General features: G+C 35.9%; 1 protein-coding gene across 3 annotated transcripts in view; it reads left to right on the top strand.

The window, feature by feature from the left end:
* CNOT2 (CCR4-NOT transcription complex subunit 2) overlaps positions 1-22219 on the top strand; it is a 136153-nt gene that overhangs the window by 96547 nt on the left and 17387 nt on the right. For all 3 annotated transcript variants that reach the window (XM_067564034.1, XM_067564032.1, XM_067564033.1), the window contains exons 3-10: positions 5718-5784; positions 8795-8942; positions 9600-9782; positions 11742-11821; positions 13367-13492; positions 15341-15465; positions 18338-18458; positions 18563-18719. In XM_067564034.1, the coding sequence (XP_067420135.1) occupies positions 5718-5784; positions 8795-8942; positions 9600-9782; positions 11742-11821; positions 13367-13492; positions 15341-15465; positions 18338-18458; positions 18563-18719 (1007 nt within the window). The remainder of the gene's footprint in view (positions 1-5717; positions 5785-8794; positions 8943-9599; positions 9783-11741; positions 11822-13366; positions 13493-15340; positions 15466-18337; positions 18459-18562; positions 18720-22219) is intronic.

Raw genomic sequence — 22219 nt, 5'->3', positions numbered from 1 at the left:
ATTTGTTAATGTTTTCATTTTGTGGCTACATAGTCTAATACACAAGTTATTTTGATATTTTGGAGTTTTATCCATTAAAAAAATTAGGTCTCGGTTGCAGATAGAAACGCCTACTGGCTTTCATATCTAGTTAACTAAAAAGTGTAATACATTTTCAGGAGACAGGTTTTTTCAGGCTGCTGAATAAAGTATCTGGCTTTAGAGTTTGACATCTTGGGCTGCTGCTACTTGCTAGGATAGTGAATAAAATGACAGTATTTTGTTTCCTGAGAAAATTTTGCTTAAATTCCTTTAGTTCAGTGTTTCTCAATTAAATTTGGCCATGGAACCCTTTTGAACTCCATAAAAAATTGCAGAACCCCTCAAACCCTTAGCAGTCTTCAAATGTCGAAATAAGCAAAGGTCAGCATTTCTCACTTAAATTACACTTACACTGGATACCCTCTGCCGGAAAATCCGAGACATCTTCCCTTTTTCGGCGGCGTGGAGAACGGCGGCTCTCGGAACCCTAACAGTTTTCCCGTGGAACCCCAATTGAGAAACACTGCTTTAGTTAATGTTTGAGAGGCTTTTAGCTAAAATTTAGACAGATTCACAATTTAACTTCAGATGTTACATTTAGGATTGTGTGTCAAAAGCATGCACATGGAATCCTCTGTAATTACAAGGAACTAGGCACAGTGAGGTTAGCACTGGATGTTTTAGTAGCATTAATTTAGATGATAAAAATAATTATTTAGTAATGAATGAATAGCTTTGACCCACTTGAATAAAGCAGAAAGTTCATCTCTGGCAAAAAACAGATTAGCATGATAGATGTAATGTTAATAGGAGATGTTTATTTTCATAAACACTATAAATATATTTTAAAATAAAATTGTTTCGAACTCATTTCCCCTGCTTCCTTTATGAAACTCAGAACTTAAGTGCCATTTCCCTACAACAGCTGATACTGCTAATGCACAAAGCCTGCTGTCCTGTGTGAGAGAGATTGAAGACTCTCTCTTCATTCAGCTCATTATAGGTGAAAAAGCTTTTATTGATACTTTTAAGAGGTGAATAAAAGATGCATTTCTATAATTTGACAACAGTCTGAGGAAATTTCTTGCTGGACATAAAAATGGCCATACTGGGTCAGACGAATGGTCCATCTTGCCCAGTATCCTGTCTTCTGACAGTGGCCAATGCCAGATATTTCAGCGGGAATGAGCAGAACAGGCAATCATCAAGTGATCCAACCCATGTAGTGCACTCCCACCTTCTGGCAAACAGAGGCTAGAGACACTCAGAGCATGATGTTGCATCCCTGCTCCTCCTGGCTTAGCCATCGATGGACCTATTCTCCCAAGAACTTATCTAGTTCTTTTTTGAATCCTGCTATAGTTTTGGCCTTCACAACATCCCCTGGCAAGGAGTTCCATGGATTGACTGTTTTGTGTGAAGAAGTACTTGTTTTTGTTTGTTTTTGAACCTGCTGCCTATTAATTTCATGGGGTGACCCCTAGTTCTTATGTTATGTGAAGGAGTAAATAACATTTCCTTATTCACTTTCTCCACACCAGTTAAGATTTTAGTTGCCTCTTTTCCAAGCTGAAAAGTCTCTCTCTAATTTCTCCTCATACGGAAGCTGTTCCATAACCCTAATCATTTTTGTTGTTTGTTGTTTTCTGTAGCTTTTCCAATTCCAGTATATCTTTTTTTGAGATGGGGCAACCAGATCTGCCCATAGTATTCAAGATGTGAGCGTTCTATGGATTTATATGGGCATTATGATATTTTCTCTTATCTCTCCCTTTCCTAATGGCTCTTAACGTTGTTAGATTGTTTTGACTGCTGCTGCATATTGAGTGGATGTTTTTCAAAGAATTATCCACAAGGACTCCAAAGATCTCTTTGAGTGGTAACAGCTAATTTAGATCACATCATTTTGTATGTATACTTGACATGTTTTTCAGTGTGCATTACTTTGCATTTATCAACATTGAATTTCATTTGTCATTTTGTTGCCCAGTCACCCAGTTTTGTGAGGTCCCTTTGTAACTCTTCGCGGTCTGCTTTGGACTTAACTATCTTGAGCAGATATAAACTTGCATTGTATAATGTTAAACGTGGCAATGTTTTAACAATTTATAGTACGAGTTTATCAAAAGTTGCTACAACTTACAAAATAATGGCTTTCATAATAATGTATACTGCATGATGAGAGAGCCAAGTGTTTGGAATTTACAGAATATATACTGTATTACTTTATTATCTAGGAGATTATATCTGCTTTGGACCTATCAAGTTTGGGCATGTAAACATAAACAAATATTACTTGGCTAGAGATTCAGGTATTCATGTTTTGTACTTTATTGTCCTTCAGTTTGCAGAGAGGAAGGAAGTAAAATGCATCTCTGAGCCCTGGTCTACACTTACTGGGCGATTCAGCGGCAGTCGACGGGAGTTACGCAAACTACATAGAGTAGCTTGCGTAACTCCCATCAACTGCTGAGCTTCCCTTCTGCGTGGCATCTTCATTGCACTGCACCACTTGAAGGGGTGGTTTTACTGCATTGACTTCTGAATCAACTGAGTGTGTCTTCACTGACCACTCAGTTGATTGACTGTGCCACCGTCAGTGTAGACATACCTGGAGCCACATTTTAAGGAATTATAGGTAATTTTTATTTTACAAACTGGAATGTATATAGTAAAGTTGGTAGTTATTTTCACTTCAAAATCTCAATACTTATAAATATATTGGGTTGCAAATACTTCACTGTAAATGTCTACTTTAAATTCTTTGTTGGAATTTTAATAATTTAGAGAAATGGTTTTAGTGGTCTTACATTTTGTAAAAGGCTTGTTACAAAACCTAATTTGGGGGAAATTTTAAATTACATTTAAGGTAAAAGGAGAACTATTAATAATATTAAAGATAAACCAGCAGAGTATGATCAACCTAGTTTTTTTGTGTTAATTATTTGTTGGCTTGACTTCTAATTTTGTTAAAAGGTTAACATAGTGGTATCTCCCTTTAAAAGGTATCTCCCTTCATCTACTTATGTCATTCAGATGGTACCTATTGTGCTGTATAAATAACAGAAACAAAGTAACACAGGTATAGAATGATTCTCCTATGTTGGTGTACCTATCTGACTAAGAAGATATTTATCAACCTTTCTCATATGTGTAGCTATCCATTGGTCTGGATATTACTCATGGATTTAAACTTGCTTATTCTACCAAAGTAGAGGCAGTGGTTCACTGTACTGGACTGATGCAGCACTTCACTGACCACAGCTTACACTGTCTCCATCTAGGAAAGCAGCTTTAGCCTCACTGCTTTGCTCAGGGAGCTTTAGAGCATGATCATTTCACAGACTTCTGGAGAAATTCAAGTGAATGAGCATACAACTTTTTCAGAGCTGATATTATCAAGTCTGGATAAATTGCATTGCAGTAAACCTATCTGGAGGTAATGAAGGCATGTATAATAGAAACCAGGTCATCAATAAGAAAGGGAGGGACATAGTCACCTAATCAATTGGTGATAATAGAATGTGTTCCTTGTAGATCCCTATATTAAATCTAGACTCAGTGAGATGTGTGGTTGGACCTCACAACTGTTTTGGGCCAAGAAGAGTTTTGTGTGATTGGACTTGATTTGTGCCACTTGAAATTTGCAAGTCCTTACCCAAGCTATACAAGAGTGACTTTCTTACCTAAGTTGTTGTTGTAGTCTTTGGTCCTTCCTGTTGCCTTTGATTTTAAACTGTGCAAACAATAAAATTAAAGTATGTGAATTAGGTCAATTGTCTATTTTTGTCATTTGCTTGAAGATAAAAGTAGCCTTGTATTTGATATTTTTCCTAGGAATTAGCTCTTCCTTCAGGCCGGTCATCCACAATATGCAGACCAGTGGATTTCTATGTATATGAGAAAAAATTAGCTTATTTATAATTTTTATCTGAATTATTCAAAGGCATTCCACAAAGTAATCCATTATGATTATCAGGTTGGCTGTACTATTGCACTGTTCTTTGCTTTTTTTTTACTATTGCATCTGGAACAATGGGCTTTCTGATTGGCGTCTCAAACATACTATAATAAAGACAATCCTTCAGCCTACAGTTAAATAGTGCTCTAAAATGCAGATGAGTTTAATGATAAAATCAAATACATTAGACAGTGATTGTATCCTTCATGATAAACTACTTATAAATGACACCTTGTGTGCCTTCCCAGCTCACCAGAAGTTTAGGTAAAATACAGAGTATTAAGCCTCCTGTGTTTCCTAATACTACATACCTAAGAGGCCATATTAAAGATTTTTAATTGAATCACAGTATTTTTAAAACATAGCTATAATCTCCTGACCATCATATATAGCTGCCATTAAATTTTTATAGTTGCAAGTGATTACCACCCAATTTCCCCAATGCTTTTAAAGAAGAAAATAGTGGTGTGTGATTTATTGTTGTGTGGGCACTGTTTTCAGATGTTGGCTTTCTAATGTCAATCAATGTATGTACATAAACAGTTCAAAATTAAATCGTAGTCAAGACAAGCATTGTATTAACTAGGACTGAGACTTGAAGTCTACATTGGAAATACAGTACTTGATTCTTCATTATGCTATGGCACCATTATGCCCATTTGGTAGTGCAAAGGACTTTAAATGAATTGGCTCTCATCAGCAGTGTGTTCCTCCAGTATATGAATACCTGAGTGGCATAAAGATCTACCCCATCCATTACCACAGGGGTTCTCAAACTGGAGGTCGGGACCCCTCAAGGCATCGTGAGTTTATTTGGGTGGGGGTCGTGAGGTGTCAGCCCCCATGCATGCTGTGACTGTCAGCTTGATAGCTAATTATTTGATTACGTTATGTATATCAGTTGCCAGCTATTAATGTTCATATTTTCTTAGTATTTAGTCACCTACTCTGTGTCAACAGATTTTATAGAATCTCCCTGTCAGCGTAGTTGTTCAGCTCCTCTTCGCCCTGAATATTTGTACATGCTCTCTTGAGTCCACTTAATCTTTTTGGCTAGTTCTACTTCATAATATTTTTCTTTTCCTCTTCAAGGCATCACTGTGAATTTTTGTTTGGATGCCTCACTTATAAACCAATTCAACTACAGGTTTTTCTTTTAACTTTGTCTCATAATGTCACAATAGCTGTTGTTTGTTCCTTGTATTTTTCTTTTTCAGAGGAATTGTGATTTGTCCTGCCTCACTTATGTCACATTCTTGGATTTTACCGCTTTTATACACTGGTGGTTTTAATTCCCCCCAGATTTGCTTTCCTAGCACCATTGTCCTGTTCTGTGAAATCCATCCCTTTCTATACTGAATTCAGGTAGCTTGTGGTCACTGGTTCCAAGCTTCCTTAACTTTTTCCTGTTCTAAATCAGTTCTTTGCTATTGATAAAAAGCTACTCTGGAGCTACATTTTCTCTGGCTGGAGTGTTTTTACTTTGAGTCATGAAATCGTCCTTTGTGTATATTGAAATCTCTCCCTAGTGATGTGTGTATGTTTGTATTTGTTGTCCACTAAGCAACTGAGTGGGATGTGTGAGACCACTGAAAAATGAAGTCTAGATTTTAATCAATTAGTATGATACAAATTTTAGGTATGATTTTTTTTAGAGTTATGAAGTATCTACCTTTCTTTGTCCTCTTAGTAACAGCTCTTGGGTTTTTTTTTTTGTTTTGTTTTTATAATATAGATGCTGGCATCACCATCAACATCAGGTCAGCTGTCTCAGTTTGGGGCAAGTTTATATGGGCAACAAAGTAAGTACTCTATTCATTATTGATGTGCTTGTTTTATGATGTATGGATATGTCATTATTACAATTTGGAGGGAGAACATACATATAGTTTTTTCTGTTAATTACGTAAGAGAGCTTGCATATCTTTTCATCTGTGTGACCTGTGCCAGATACAGTTTGGTATGGGTTAGTAGTTTTTGTATGCATCATGATTTGATCCTCTACAATTGCTAAATAAATATCACCTAAAACATGCTATAGTTAAATGCAATGTAATATCTATGGTTTAATCATGACTTTTAAAAATAAAACTAAGAAAACAGGCCAAAATAAACCTAATTTCTTGGAGAACAGATAGAGAATAACGTGAACAGCTTGATTTGTAATGTGGTATTTTATACCCACAAAGGGCAAATTTTGAGTCACTTCTAGATTTTCATGATTCCTAATTCTGTAAAATGTGAGATAGTAAAGCTGGGGAAATATTTGAGGTTAATAGTTAGTCTTCACTGTCTTCCTGATTTGGGGCCGCAGCTATTTTTTTTTTTTTTTACCTTTTTTCCATCGCAGTTGTGTTATGTCCATTAAGTTACCCAGACAATATGTCTATACACTTTTCTTAACAACCTAATATTTCAATTACTTCTGGCTCTGATGCATAAAGTGTAATATATCTTAAGTGGACTCATGCTTCTAGTACGACCTCCTAATTTCTACTTTTACAGGCTTCTGTTTCTTCCTGAAGTCTGGAATAGGGGGAGAAAAAAAAGGCCATTCTTGGGACTTGATGATATTTAACCATTAAAATATTGTTTGGAAGAATAAAATTGGTAGTGCCAACATACTTAGCATTGGAATAGTGGCATCTGCTTCATTATCCATCCAAGCAGGTGCCTCATTCTGGAATGGGATGACCAGTTCCAGATTCCTTTAAATTTGAGTTAAAGAAACCCAGTTTCCAAGTACAAAATTAGCCTTTTATTTTCTTCTCAGTTGGTCAACCAAAGTCGTTGCCTATTAAAACTTTTAATGTTAACAATTATTAAACACGTTAACAAGGGAAAGGGAAAGAGAGAAAAATAGATTTCAGCTGGTCCTCACAGTGAATATTCCAACTCATCACAATTGCCAGCTGTAGAATATTTTTTGATATATGAATATATGTAAATAAATGGAGTTTGATCTTTCAATTAACATCAATCCACAATTTTTACAATGATAATTACAATATGGAGTATTGGCAACATTGTGGTTTCCAAAGTGTTAGGATTAAGGTTTCTGTTGAAGGTTTTTCAGACCTCATCTATAATAATGTTAACCTGAGTGTATACAACTTATATCCATAGTCTACATTAGTAGTGCTTCATTAATTAGCTTTCATGCAAGCCATCCAGCCCTTCTGAAGAGATGTCCTGTCCCCAGAGAATGCCTCCTAACTTACTTTGTCACTATGAGGTCAATATCTAAATCAGTTCCTTAGAGATCTAGTTTATCGCCCTGCTGCCAAACCAATGGGCCAGTTATGAGGAATAATTTTTAGCTGCACTGTTAGATATGCTAGTTTTGTTTCCCCATAATATATATTACATGAAATTTTCCTTTTTATTGTATTTGGACTTAGTTCTGAAATTTTCTTAAAATTTAAATAGAAAAGTTGATTTATTAATTAGAAGAATATGTCATGCACAACACTGGTAAATGTCCTCAGAAAACAAAAGAGAGCATTTCTCCACGGGGTATTTTTTTTGTCCCAATTATTTTAAATAATGTGAATTTTCATTTTATTTGTCTTTCATGCTGAAATGCTTTCTTTATTTGCTGTATACACCCACACATTTATGGTGAAGCACTTGTGTTGAACACAATAATATTGAACACATAATATGGCATTCACAATGATTCTTTTATTATATTAGTGGGCAATTAAAATCTCACTTTCTCTTATTTCAGAACATTAGACTTAAGTTAATTACAGATAGAAAATTTCTATGGTCAAGAAGCACTTCATACTTTACAGAAAACAATTCTAAAACATACTATGAAAACTAAATTAATATTTTTATTGAAGAAGTGTGTCTTGTTTTGCATAAGATGAAATAGTGTTTTAAACACAGGTCAAGTGTCTATCCACTTATTCTAAAACAATATTTCCAAAAAAGTTATTTTAAAGAACTTTATGAAAATGTATTTTCTAATTGAAATTTTACATGGATTTAAATGTAATATATTGAGAATAACATAATTCTAAATTATATAAGTATCCTATTCTAGTCATAATATTTTTCTCATGTTCAGGGGTGCAACTATCGCTTTTTGCCAGATGTTCTTCAGATACATATTTTTCTATTGAACTATTAAGAGTTTTTAAAAATGAGGGGTTTTTTTCTACTTTTGTTTTAAAAATGCTCTAATGAAGTGCATATGGACTTAGCCAAATATGTACTTTTTAAATGCTTACATAAAATGCATTTTGACTTTGGTTTTTAGAAGATAAGCATGATGCCAACAGATGAAAAACCAGAAAAATTCTTAAGAACAAGATTGTGAGGCACTTTAAAGAATAACATTGTCTTGCTTATCACTAGCGTGATTAAAGTTTTCAAAATGCAAAATGAGAGTCAGGACACTCTTATAGTATTCCTTCAGTTTTCAAACTCTGTTTCAGCACTGATTCTAACAAACCAGTCGGAATATAAAACCTGCAAGTTAGTGATATAAAGTTAAACCTATAACACTTACTGTAGAATGCAAATATCAATGGAAATGCAGTTTTGGTAGTACTTGTCAAATACAAAAAACTTTCAAATAAAAAGCCTTTTTTCTGAAAAATATAAAAAAGATAGCATATTTGAAATAAGTGAGTTTAGATCATGTAAATAAGGACTTATTTTTTTCACTGCATTTTCTTGCAGCATTATACTAATATTTTTTTTAGATGATCAAGTTAGATTAAGTTCCCATCTACACCAGATGATTAACACTTTGTTCCTGATTACTACATATTTCCACCCCTCTGAATTTTTTTTCAATAGGTGCACTAGGCCTTCCAATGAGGGGAATGAGCAACAATACCCCTCAGTTAAATCGCAGCTTATCACAAGGCACTCAGTTACCGAGCCACGTAACGCCAACAACAGGGGTACCAACAATGTCACTTCATACGCCTCCATCTCCAAGCAGGTATTTATTGGTAGCTGATATTTCTGCAATCGTGTTTTTCTGCAGAGAAGTTTTTAAACATGCTGCATATTTTACCTAAACTACTTTACATTCTAGTTAATAAAAAAGAAAAATTAATTCCTTCTATGGATCACTGCCTGTGTTGGGGAAAATATTTGTAATACAATGTTTGTCTGTATGTATAAGGATAGTGTTCACTTGCAAATTCTGCTGCAGGAATACAGACATCATTTGACTGCTTGGTAAATGTGTGGTTAAAATTATACGCATGTTATACAGCATTCAGGATATCAAGGTGGTAGGACAGAAGCACTGATATTAACAAAAGATTTTATATATCAGTTGATTTAACTATAATACATTTTCACACCCATAAGACTTTTATTTCACTTCAGATATTTTTTGTAAGTATTCTGCACTAGATGTGACCAAGGTTTTGTCTAGTCTCATTGTATAAAGGGGCATCTGACTTTTTTGAAGAAACCTAAAACTCTGTACCGTTTATTGAGAAGTCATTATCTAAATGATGTGCCATATTGAAATTGATCATAAATCTAGCTAGTGACAACCTAGAAAATTGATTATTCATTGTATTTCTGTACTGAAATTGAACAATGTTGTATAGATTTAACTTTTTGGATGATTTCTCTCTTTCAGGGGTATATTGCCTATGAATCCTAGGAATATGATGAACCACTCCCAGGTTGGTCAGGGCATTGGAATTCCCAGCAGGACAAACAGCATGAGCAGTTCAGGGTTAGGCAGCCCCAACAGAAGCTCGCCTAGCATAATATGTATGCCAAAGCAGCAACCCTCTCGACAACCTTTTACTGTGAACAGGTAAGACTGATTTGGTCAAAGTACATACATGCAGCTATGGGCATGTTCAGCAGTATTTCAGAAATAAAAATCTAGTCTTATCCATTATTTTAAAGTTTGAAGTGGCAGCAGTAGTTCAAATCCCTGCCTTGTGGCATGAGAGGGGTCTTTTGGTCCTCTCACTCTATAGGCTATCTCAGTATGTTTGCTATAATGTATATCAGCAATTAAAGGACCAAATAAATTAGTGGTTTTATTTAAAAAAATAAATAAATAAATAAAAAAGCTTGTTAACATTAATTGAGACACTTCCACGACAAGTAGTTGTGCATCTCATTTAGGCTTGAAATGCTAAAAAAGCTGTAAGACTCAGAAACAATAATACGCTTATGAATTTTACAATTGGGGAAATTATTTTGATTTTGCAGATCTAGGCATGACAAATATTTGTTTAAATGCCCCTTTTCGTAGTTGTCAGGTGTTGTTCAGAGATAATGAAATCCCAGTCTGCAGTAGCTTTTGAATTATTGTCTTAGTCTTTTATGTATGTACATCATCTGCTTTCTTCTTGCGTTACTCTCCCGTTTTGGTAGGGATGATCACTCGTACCCATGTTCCAGATTGCTATTTTTTATTGAAGATATTTCCAGTGTGGGGATTTACCACCTGGCTTTAAAGGCAAATATATACACATAGGTCTATAAATACATATGTTAACAGTGACATTTGTAGTATAATTTATCACTAAACTCCAATGGACTCCATGGAGGACTGTCTCCCCCCTAAGGCAATCTACTGATTTCACTATGAGCTGCATGGTGCATTATAAGAGTCACATGATTCTTGGGATGTTATGGGAGATGTAGTCTGATGAAGGAGTTTTGTTCATAGGGGAGAATGGGAGCATCAAGGTCCTGAACTAAAATTCCCATAAGTCAGTGTGCCATCATAGGAAAATGCAGTTTAATAGTAAAATGATTTGAAACTTTTGGGTCATTCAGTGAACTGGAAAAAAAAATTTCAATTTCAGAAATGTCTAAATATTTTATTTTTATCAAAAATGTCAAATTAAATGTTTCAACATTTCCAGATTTTTCAGAATTTCCATTCTGCAGAAAACTTCAGAATAATGTTGAAATGTTTGAATTTCTCATAGGACAGAAATTCCAAATTTTGCTTGGCTCTAGGGTATGCTTTAAGACTACTCAAAATGTTCAGCTAGCACAGCATGCAGTGGATCACTGCTGACTGTTTCTCTTGTACTGAGCACATTAACCTTGTGTTTGATTGTTTACACTGGCTTTGTTAGTATCTGGGTGCATTTTAAAATTTTGGTTTGAGTGTATAAATCCCACAATTGTTTAGGTCCTAGTTACTTTAGAAATCACCTCTGTCCCCATATGGGACCACACCCATTGAGATCGGCTGATTTGCCCAAGTTAACAGTTTCAACTTTATAAGTGAATCATGACAAAATTGATCGCTTTTTTGATCAAATTATACTACCTATGATAAATGGAATACAATAGATACCATCTTGACTTTACTGTCTCATGTACCTTAGTAAAGTCAGGATGATATCTGTTCTGTTCAGTTTATCCATAGACAGTATAATTTGATCCAAAAACGATCAATTTTGTCATGATTCACTTATGAACCTATGTTGTTTTAGTGCCTATGGTTCTGTTATCCTTAAGTCTATTAACATTTTTCTTAATTTTATTGTGAATTTTTTACAGTGGAATACTATCTTGATTAAGCAAGTCATGCTTCATTGTTTAATTTAAAAAAATTGGAAAAATGCAAACTATAAAACAGTGAAAATTGAGTGTAAAAGATGAGTGCAGGTTTTTTAGTCGGTAGTAATTCAAGTGAAGTGTTAATCAAGTATCTTTGTTTTCCTTTCTCATCCTGTCTTCTAACACTCAATTGGAAGTTACAAAGTGTTTATTTGCCTGTATCTGATTTTTTTGTGCACAGTATGTCTGGATTTGGAATGAACAGGAATCAGGCATTTGGAATGAATAACTCCTTATCAAGTAACATTTTTAATGGAACAGGTGAGTTTCCTTTAAATAGGTAGAGTTTGAAGTATAGTAGGAAGCATGAATGTTTGAAATACATTGTTAAAAATATTTGTATCTCTAATCTCAAATGTTTGTAATTGTGCACAATGATTTTGTACAGAAGTGTTCACATTACTTTAGGATATGCAGTTAAATTGGCACTCTGACATTAATATATGGCAAATGTTGTGTAATTCAGTTTTTAAGATCATATGGAAAACAAAACAAGTTTTGTAGCAGCAAATGGCATACAAATAACACTTCTGAAATTATATAAGGAATTAATATTTGTTTATATTACTTTTAAAGACAGAAAGTAGAAGAACTTAAATTACACTGAAAATAGCTTGCTTTGCATGGATTTTTCTTTTTTTTTATTTTGGTTTTTTGTTTGTTTGTTTACACACACATTCATAACAGCCATTCAAGTTTCAAAGTCAAAAATAGTTAAAAATCCAGGGACAAAAAAGGGACAATCCTGTTAAATGTTTATTAATATGTAGGGGGAAAAACGTATCACTTTAGTATGAAAATATTATGGTGAACAACGTCTTCAACTGTTTTTAGAAATCTTCCCTTATCTCCAACTCCTCTTAGACAGACAGACATAAAAACGATCCTTTGAAATCAGTAGTCCCAGTTGGACTGTTTCTAGGAATTCCAGACCTTTCATTTGTATTAAGCAAAAGCAAACGATATATAAATTCATCCAGGAAAATGCTTTATTGTAGGTACATATGGCTGGTAAGCTTTCTGTATATAACTACAAGGCTATATTCACATCTTAAATGTACTGATGGTGTCATAAAGTAAAAGATAATGCCCAAGTAGTTTGTGTAGTCACTAGAATCTTGTGATGGCATTATAGATCTGTACTTCAAAATTTGTATACACTAAACCACCTGTTGCAAATCGGAATTTATGCCTTATCCTGGCTTTCACTATGTGTCTTTTGCAATTGCTTCATTTGCCCTGTCCTAAATTATTAGGGATTAAAGGGCCAATGCTGCCACTGATACTACTACTTCCCCTCTCCAAGCCCTTCTTTTGTTAGCTCCCTATTGTCAGTGCAATCTTTTTTTCCCCACTATGAACCACTGATAATTTCAGTCCTGTAATTGACGGGTGCAATGTTACATTCATGAGTTACCAGACCCTTGGCATATATTATTGAGTTATTTTAATGTTACATATAAAAAAACAAAAAATGCTCTATAGCCTACCCTGTCATCTAGATGTTGCTTATTTTTAATTTAAACAGAATACTGATAGAAACATAAAAAGAAAATGAAGTGTTCTCCTACCTTTTAGTGGTGGGATTTTATTTCTCCAGCATATCATCTGTTGCTAGCACGGTAAGCCATGGAAATCACATCTTGGTGCCACAGATGTGTGTCTGTTGAACATTTTAACAAAATCAGTTTGTTTGAATTTACATGTTTGTGAAAAGAAAATATTTCTGATCCTTTTATGTGGAAAAACTTGATTTCATGTATAACATTTCAAGGGGGTTAAGAAATTGAGTGCTTTTTATTTTAGATGGAAGTGAAAATGTGACAGGACTGGACCTTTCAGATTTTCCAGCACTAGCAGACAGAAATAGAAGAGAAGGAAGTGGCAACCCAACACCATTAATAAACCCGTTAGCTGGAAGAGCTCCCTATGGTAAGAATGTACTTCTGAGAACTTTGCTGAATAAAGTCAGTGTTTACTTTCCTGATACAAACTTGTCTATTTGTAATATGTAGTCATGAGCACAGTGGGTAATATTTTCAAAAGTGCCTAGATCCCACTGATCTTCAGTGAAATTTAAGAGCATAGGTCATATTTTCAAAAGTGATGAAGGCACTTACAAGCTGAAGTCTCCTTGTTGCATTTGAAAATTTAACCCAACATCTCTGCAGCTGGAAGTTGACTTCAAACTTGTTCCAAGTTGTTATAACTCAGCTGTTTAAATTTACCTTTCATTGAAAACTGACAAATTTTTTCAGTCTGGATGTGCATATTTTTAAATAGCTTTAAGTTTTTTGTTTCCTGTCAAATTGATTGCCTGTTTTTTAGATGCCTATTGGTCAAATTATCACAACATACTTTGTAAATAGTTTATTTTAGAAATAAAATTTGACTAGTACAATTAACAGTAAAAAGTCAGCATTTGCTAAGAGATGTGACACTGTGATATCAGAGATACTAGAGCTACCCCCCTATACAGTGCTACCTATTGACTTTTTAATAGTGAACACAGAAATTGATGCTTATGGATTTTTTTTATTAAATCTAAACACAGATACCAAGCTTGTTCAATAAATACTACTGGTAGAATAGTTTAAAATTATCTTTGGTCATGTGTCTGGCATAAGTCATCAGGATAGCTTAGCCTCAAAGTACAACTTTTTCTTGTTCCTTAACATACATTTGTACTGCATATAATTTCTGTACTTTGAGTAGTTGCTTTTGGGCCCTACAAGAAAGAGGGTATTAAGTTCTTTTTAGTTCATTCTCCAAATTTTTGACAGAAAAGGCTCTGTGACCCTGTAAAATATCAATCAGCGTTTTGTTAAAAGATCTTATTTGCTTCTATAAATGCCAGAATCCCATGCAATCAGAAGAAATAGGATTCAGTCAACCTGTTTCCTAAATTTAAAAAAGGGAACTTTGATCTCTTCTTGACCTTAGACATTTTCCAGTGTTCTGTTGTTAACTATTGGTACGCTTTAGCTGATCTACACCTGTCCTGAACCTTTGGAAGATGAGCTCTAGGTTTCCTTCTATCTGCACTTACTCTGCATCAGAGATCTGAGGAGTACTTTGCATCCAGATTATTGCATTTCTATGTCTAAGCAAAAGTTTGGCCCCTGGGGTCTCTCCTTTTTATAGGTACAATAAATAATGCTTCTCTTCAGTCCTTGGAACCAATCTTCCAATATGAATGGCCCACTTTTTTGAAATTAGGGTCAGAGCATTGAGGCCAGTTGATATATGTAGACTTGCATGTTTCCTTACTGTTTAAGTCTCTCAAGTATAACTTAGTGATGTTATGCAGGCAATTTGCAATAGATCTACTTAAAATATATAAACCTAACCAAATTTCAGAAAACATTTACAGTATTTAAAGGGAAACAGATTTCAATTTTATAAAATGTGTACTACCAAAACACTACTTTCTTCCTTTCATCAATTTGCTTTAATACCATTTTAACAATTCCTCTCAAGGTTGTTGTTCTTCTTCAGATGTTGTAAGATGTTCAGAGTTAATAGTAAAAATATCGGGCCTAATTAATTCTTAGTGTAACTTCAATAAAGCCAGTGCAGTTGTGCTAGTTATGAATTTGGCCCCCAATTTTTCTATTACATCTCATTTAAATGTGAGAACTGAGTCAGAGACATACAGTTCCTGTAAACCAACACACTTTCATTTTTCATATTTCCTGTTTTAAAATCTATTGCACTGTACCACTCGCTCATAAAATCAGCAGCAGAAAAATGTTGTACTTGCTTTCATTTTGATCATAGTCGGAATGGTAACAAAACCAGCAAGTGAACAATCCCAGGACTTCTCAATACACAATGAAGATTTTCCAGCATTACCAGGTTCCAGCTACAAAGATCCAACATCGAGTAATGATGACAGTAAATCTGTAAGTAAATGGTAAAACTGTTTTATTCTTTCCCTCCAGTAGTCAGGTTTGTTCTTGACAACTTAGTTTAAAATTGGCAGTAAAACAATTTGAGTACACTTGTACTTCCAGGTGACAAATTTTAACAGGGTCTTCTATAAACTACTTAGTACTTGAAATATTACTATATGTACTATGCAGATTGGCTTTCCTGGGGAATCACTGTCCTCTGACCATGAAAATAACCTTGATAACAGATGATGGGGCAGGAAGAGGGGAATCAAATTACCTTCCCAGTTTCAAAAAAATATCCTGTGTACTTTTATGTACACTTTTGGAGCTAGAAAAGCTGAGTTTTATTGTCTCTTTTTCAGGTGTATCTCACAAAGTTTGCTTCTAGAATAAAGATATAATTGTTCTAATATTCCCTGTGCTGAGTTTTAACATAGGGAAATACTTATTCTGCCAGTTCAGCTCCCTCTTCCCTAGCTAGATTCATGTTATTCTCGACAGAAATAATAATTAATGCTTTCAACATTACAGCACCTTCCACTGAGGTTCTCAAAATTCTTTACAAACTTAATGAGCTAGGTCTCACAATGTCTCTGAGAGCTAGAGAAATATTTTTCCCCAGTTTTTATAGATAGGGAAATGATGGCACAGGAATAAAATGATCTTACCAAATACTACACAGAAAGTCTGCGTCATAGCCAGAAATATAGTTTTCTAACTCCCAGTACTTTGTCTTAACCATAAGACTATTCTTTTAATTATTAACTATTTGATCTAGAGTTCATTGCATAAGTTTATTTACTGTGCAAGTTTGGTGATATTGGTATCAGTGAGGAAAGTGAATAATAGAAGTCATTGCATGGTTTGGGGTTGTTTACACTGGAATCTGAGGACAGTGGCTGAGGACAGTTAGAATATAGCAAAGTTTGGCAAATTTTGGTGGGTTTTTTTATTCTGGTTTGTCACTCACATTATTACATAAATATATTGGACAGAGGACATGGAACATTTAATATTTCCCAAAACAAGAATAAATTTGTAAAATGATATTTTTCCTCTTCAGTTAATGAGGCAAGCCATGAGTGGCACAGGTATTAAAGTAGGCACTGTTAAATACAACTCAAGTTCATTGATCTTAGATCTAATTAATAAACTATAGGTAGTTTGTAATGTTGCATGGAAACCATAAATATTAAATTCCAGGGATTTATAGGTAGAACAGAGAGTGTAACTACCTCACCAGTTAAAATCACATGATGCAGATGAGATCATGGAGCTGATTTGATAACATAAATCAGAGTAGCAAAATGGCTAATTTAAAAAAAAAATCCTAGATTCAATATTTTAAAGGGCATTTCAGAGTGGTTAATCTCAACTATTTACAACCAGTTGGGGATTAATTATTCATTTATTGAATTTGGATGGTTCATAGGATTTCACTTCCATTAATCTCTGCAAAGAAACTGCCAAAAGGGGAAATATCCTAGATCTGTACCAGCACCATATACCATTTGGAATTTTTCAGTGAAGTATCATGAATCACCAGAACTATGAGAGATTTAACCATTCAGATCACCAAATTAGCATTTATCCACATTATACACTTGGGTGTTTTTTGAAGTAGTGTAAAGCCTTTGAATCATCCAAGAAGCTGTTGAAAGATATGGGAGTGAAGCCACTTTGTTACATGCAGTCCTGCTATCTGGAGGTCAAATTCTTCACTTTTGATTCTTTGGAAGAAACTGCTCAGGTTTGCCAGTACTGAAAAACAGGAGGTTGAAGCGGCGTCAGAGAGGGACTGGATGAAAATTGAACTGATAGTATGTGATTCTATAAAAAGTTGTCCTGTCACAGTACTGTGTAGACAGTATGTCCTGATACATTGGTTTACTGCAGTTTGAAATAACAGTTCACATTAGGAAATTTAGTGCACAGCAGCAAGATCTATGTGGACAGTTAGGGTGCAGCGTTCTAAAGCTCTGTAGACTTACACCTGAACTTGCTGTGCACCAAGTGGGTATTTAGACATTCCTTTAGTTTCTTTTATCATCCCTTCCTGTTATATGTCTTATCTAGACACTAAGCTCTTCAGTGCAGTATCCTATCAGTGTGGCAACCAGGCATTCTATGGTGCTGTAGAAATAGTAAATAGTAATTATGGAAAAACAGTTTGTGGTAGTAGAGAGCAAACATTTTACACAGTTTGCTTGTCAGACGTAATGTTATATTGCTTTCCTAACTGGTGTGTCAATTGTAGTTTGCTGGCTTCTGTAATTGAGTCCAGTTATTCTATCCAGCTACTGAAGCTCAGAAGGGCTATCTGAGGAGACAAAACTGTTGGCCAGCATGTGAAGTGAAGAGCCCACAAGCACCTCTTGTGTCATGCACTCATTTAGGGATGCAGTATTTACACTTCCAGTTAATATTCTGCTCCAAGTGTGTACAACTGTAAAATCTTTACATGTCCTGACTTTTTAAATTTCAGGTTATAGATTTGGGAGTAGTTGTTATTTTAGAGATGGTAAAAAAAAGGAGGAGGAATTAATCGTACCTACAGACTGGTAACAGGACTTCAACTGACACTCAGAGCTGTGGTTTACATTTTGCTCATAAGTAAGCCCTGAAAAGTGTGGACAACTACATGTCTTTGTTTTTAATTCCTTTATGTACAAACACCAGGTTTTTTCCCCAGAACGTAAAGCTGAACTACCTTGTAATGTGGCACTTAATTTCTTTTGGGATATGAATAATACAATACATGTATGATCCTGTCAATGGATTTGAAGAGCACTTAATTCAGAAGGGCTGCTTAACCAAGTTTTCCATGTTGGTTTATGTTTTCAGTCATGCTAACTTGCACAAATTACTTGTTTCTTAATAGAATTTGAATACATCAGGCAAAACATCTTCTAGTGCAGATGGACCCAAATTCCCTGGAGATAAAAGTTCAACAACGCAAAACAACAACCAGCAGAAAAAAGGGATCCAGGTGCTACCCGATGGTATGTTTGAGCCTTTTCTTCTAAACTTCCTAAATACTTTCAGATGATCTTGTTGATTCCTCCACTTTTTGAAAGGAGAAAGTTAATTTGTTGTTCTTGCCCAGGTCGGGTTACCAACATTCCTCAAGGGATGGTGACGGACCAGTTTGGAATGATTGGCTTGTTAACATTCATCAGGGCAGCAGAGACAGACCCAGGAATGGTACATCTTGCATTAGGAAGTGACTTAACAACACTAGGTCTCAATCTCAACTCGCCTGAGTAAGTTGTTTTCAGTACTGTCATCGGTTTTGTTTTTATTATGCTGCTGTTCATAATATTGGGTTCACTTAGTTCACATGAATATAAAAAACTGCAGATACTTTGACAAATTAAATTTGAGAATGCAATGACAGTAAAGTAAAGCTTTCATTAATAAAAGAACTATGCTTTGAGGCATATTGAGATCTTGTTTTGTGAGCTTTCAGTAAGCCAGGAGGCTTTTCTTACTCCCTTAACTTGTTAAGGTTTTTCTTCAGGGAAGCTCTAGTGCACTGTTAATAAATTTCATGCATAAATTATTTTTTAAATAAAAATTTTCCTTGAGGATATCTACATTTAACAATCGGGCAGCATTTTTATTGTAAATTAAACTTACATTGATGTAACAACAAACAGTATCCCTGTATAGTTGTATTATTATCTTCAATAGCAATATACTGTTGAAGTTAGCTTCTAGTCTTTTAGCTACTTTATATTCTCCATGTGCATAATTGTGAGTCCTCCATCATGATATCACAGGGCAGTAAGGGATTTTAAAGAACCTCTTACACCTCTTTGTGGACTACCTACATCACCAGAGCCTATGTGGGTGGGGAAACAGCTGCTGGCATCCTGCTACTTCTCCTTCCACACGTGGGAAGTGAGCAGAGAATTGGCTCCACCCCCCAACCATCCCCAGTACACCTGCCCATGTATTTGAGCTGCTGTAAAGTGGAAAGTCATTTGGAGCAAGGGAAAAGCAAGAACCAGAGTCGCATCTTTCTTACCTTGCTTCTGGAGCAGTTCATTCCCTCTGAAGCACCTGGCATTGGCTGCTATTGGAAGACAGGATACTGGGCTAGATGGACCATTGGTCTGACCCAATATGGCTGTTTTTAGTTCAGCTGCACACTATCCCTTACTTGGGCTGGTTCACAGAATTGAAATCCTGCCCATGTCTGGTGAGATACATGGGCAAACTTTGGACATAGAGCTCTAAAGACTTCATTTACTCTGCATACCCTGATAAACACAGTACTAAAAATATAATTAAAAGGTTTTGGATGCATGTTCCACCTACAGAAGAACCTTTCTGAACTTCATATTTTGTCTAAAAAAAACCCTCTCTTTTTTCACCAAAGATTTGTGTACTGTGTATGTTGAAATTTTATAAATGCACACAATAAACTAACCAGCAAATCCAGAATGGAATGACACACGTAGGTGAAAGGAATTCTTTTGCACTTCATGTTTCTCAGATTATATGCACATGAAATAGGTATATAGGTGAGTTCAAGAAGGATTAGAAGAGAGTACAACAAAAGTAAAAAGAGAAAAGTGGCATTCTGGAATTTGCACTCCTTATACAGCAATTAGCACTAATTTACATCTATCCCTCATGTAAATTAATTATTCCCAGCAACTATTCCCATAGTGCATTTCTCAAAAAAATTTCAGACCATTATTCCATTAGAGAGACAAGGTGGCTGAGGTAATATCTTTTATTGGACCAGCTTCTGTTGGTAAGAGAAACACGCTTTTGAGCTTACACAGAGTTCCATTGGTATTCTTAGGACTACACTTATGCACCATAACCACTCTTCTAACATGAATGGATTTAGAATCTGCAGAATGAAAAATATACGTAGTAATTTCTTTAGATTTAGTGCTGCTCATATAAATCACTTCTTGTTTGAGTGTGATGGGTTTTTCCTATTTCACTGAGAACGTGAGAATTTTAAACAACTATACTAAGAAATAAATCTTCTCAATACTACCTTCATAATTTATAGTACTGATTTAATTTTGACTGAATCAGTGGGCGTATCTCCAGGATATGTGCAATGTCAGAGTTGTTTAATATTTCCAGTATAGATTGCCTTCAGAAAGGCTATGTTTGAACAATCTGCTTGGAGCAAAGTATATCTGAATTCAATATTTTAAAGTCGATTTAAGTGTAGTTTTAGCACCTGTTACTGAATATTTGAGTTTTTGGTATATTCGAGAGCTTGCTCATGTCCATTCCCTGCTAACAGTGTATGTGCTGCATACATTGTTACTGGCAATTTTTCCCTTAGTGGTATTCAGTGGGCCAACTCTAGCACCCTCTGGAGTGGCGCACATAGGCACCAGTATAAGGGGCGCTGCCAGCCCCCCGCCCTCTCCATTCTTTCTGACTGCCTGTGACAGTTTCTGGAACGATCCTTCTTGCTGCGCCAAGGCTTTCTTCCCAGTGGGTTGGACTCTTACTCGTTTGTAGTTACCATAGATTAGTATATATAATTCTTATAATCAGTGCTAGTGTAAAAAATAACATAAATAGTTAATTCCTGTTGTCGAGGGACTTCTTTGCCCCAGGGGCTGGGCATGCCCCGATCCCTGGACTTCAAGCTGTGTGGCTCTTGCAGCAAACCTGTGCCAGTGAGTGACCCACACTCCAGTGCTTAAAGTGTCTTGGGGGAACTTGTGTGAAGGACAAGTGCCAGATCTGCTGGGACTTTAGACCCTGCACTAAAAAAGACAGGGACATGCAGCTGAAGACTATCTTCATGGAGGCTGCACTCAGACCAGTCTTGGAGCCATGCCATTCTAATTCACCACTGAGCACTTCAGTGTCGGTGCAAAAAACTCCCCCAGCAGCTCTTCTTAGCACCATTCAGCATTTCCAGTGCCAAGGAAGAAGCACAAGAAGCAGCACTCCATCAGCTTCCAGGAAGCACTTCAGGCCCCAGCAGTTCAGTTCTCAGTGCCCCCCAGACAGGAGCCCTATGAAAGAAAAGTGAGAGGTTACAAACGGCGCCAATCTCTCCCATCCACCTCAGCCTTCCAGTTGGGGTCTCAGAGATACTCCAGCAGGCCCAAGCAGGCCTTTTGAAGGTGCACTTGAGGGAGCCGTACCAGTCATCACTTTAGATCACCTCCTCCCCCCCTTTTGTTTTTGGACCATCTGTTGCCTTTCAGCCCAGCACGTCCCTATATAATATTGGACAGTTGGGTCCTGAGTATAGTAACAGTTGGATATCCCTTCAGTTTTTATCCACGTCCATCCCCCTCAGGGATCCTTTTCATGAGTTAACTCCTCGTCCAGGAGGCACAACGCCTCCTACACATGGGAGCCGTGGAAGAAGTTCCTCAAGACTTGAGATGGAATGGGTTATACTTCCAGTATTTCCTAATCCCAGAGACCAAGGGGGGGCCTCTGACCCATCTTGGACCTGTCGCCTCAACAGGTATCTCAAGAAACTGAGTTTCCGCATGGTCTCCGTGGCCTCCATCATTCCTTCCCTGGATCCAGGAGACTGGTACTCCGCCCTTGACTTAAAGGACATTTATTGTCACATCTCTATTTTCCATGGCCACAGAATATTTCTCAGATTTATAGTGAGTCAACACCACTACAAATTCACCATTTTTCTCTTCAGCCTATCGATATCCCCCAGGGTCTTCATGAAATATATGGTGGTTGTAGTAGCCTTCCTCAGGCACTGAGGCATGCAAGTCTACCCATATCTCGATGACTG

This window comes from Emydura macquarii, unplaced genomic scaffold, assembly GCF_026122565.2.
Source record: "Emydura macquarii macquarii isolate MOO-44397 ecotype Brisbane River unplaced genomic scaffold, CSIRO-AGI_Emac_v2 contig_2636, whole genome shotgun sequence".
NCBI classification, from domain to species: Eukaryota; Metazoa; Chordata; order Testudines; family Chelidae; genus Emydura; species Emydura macquarii.
The sequence above is the reverse complement of the archived record's forward strand: the minus strand, read 5'-3'. Positions and strand labels throughout refer to the sequence as shown.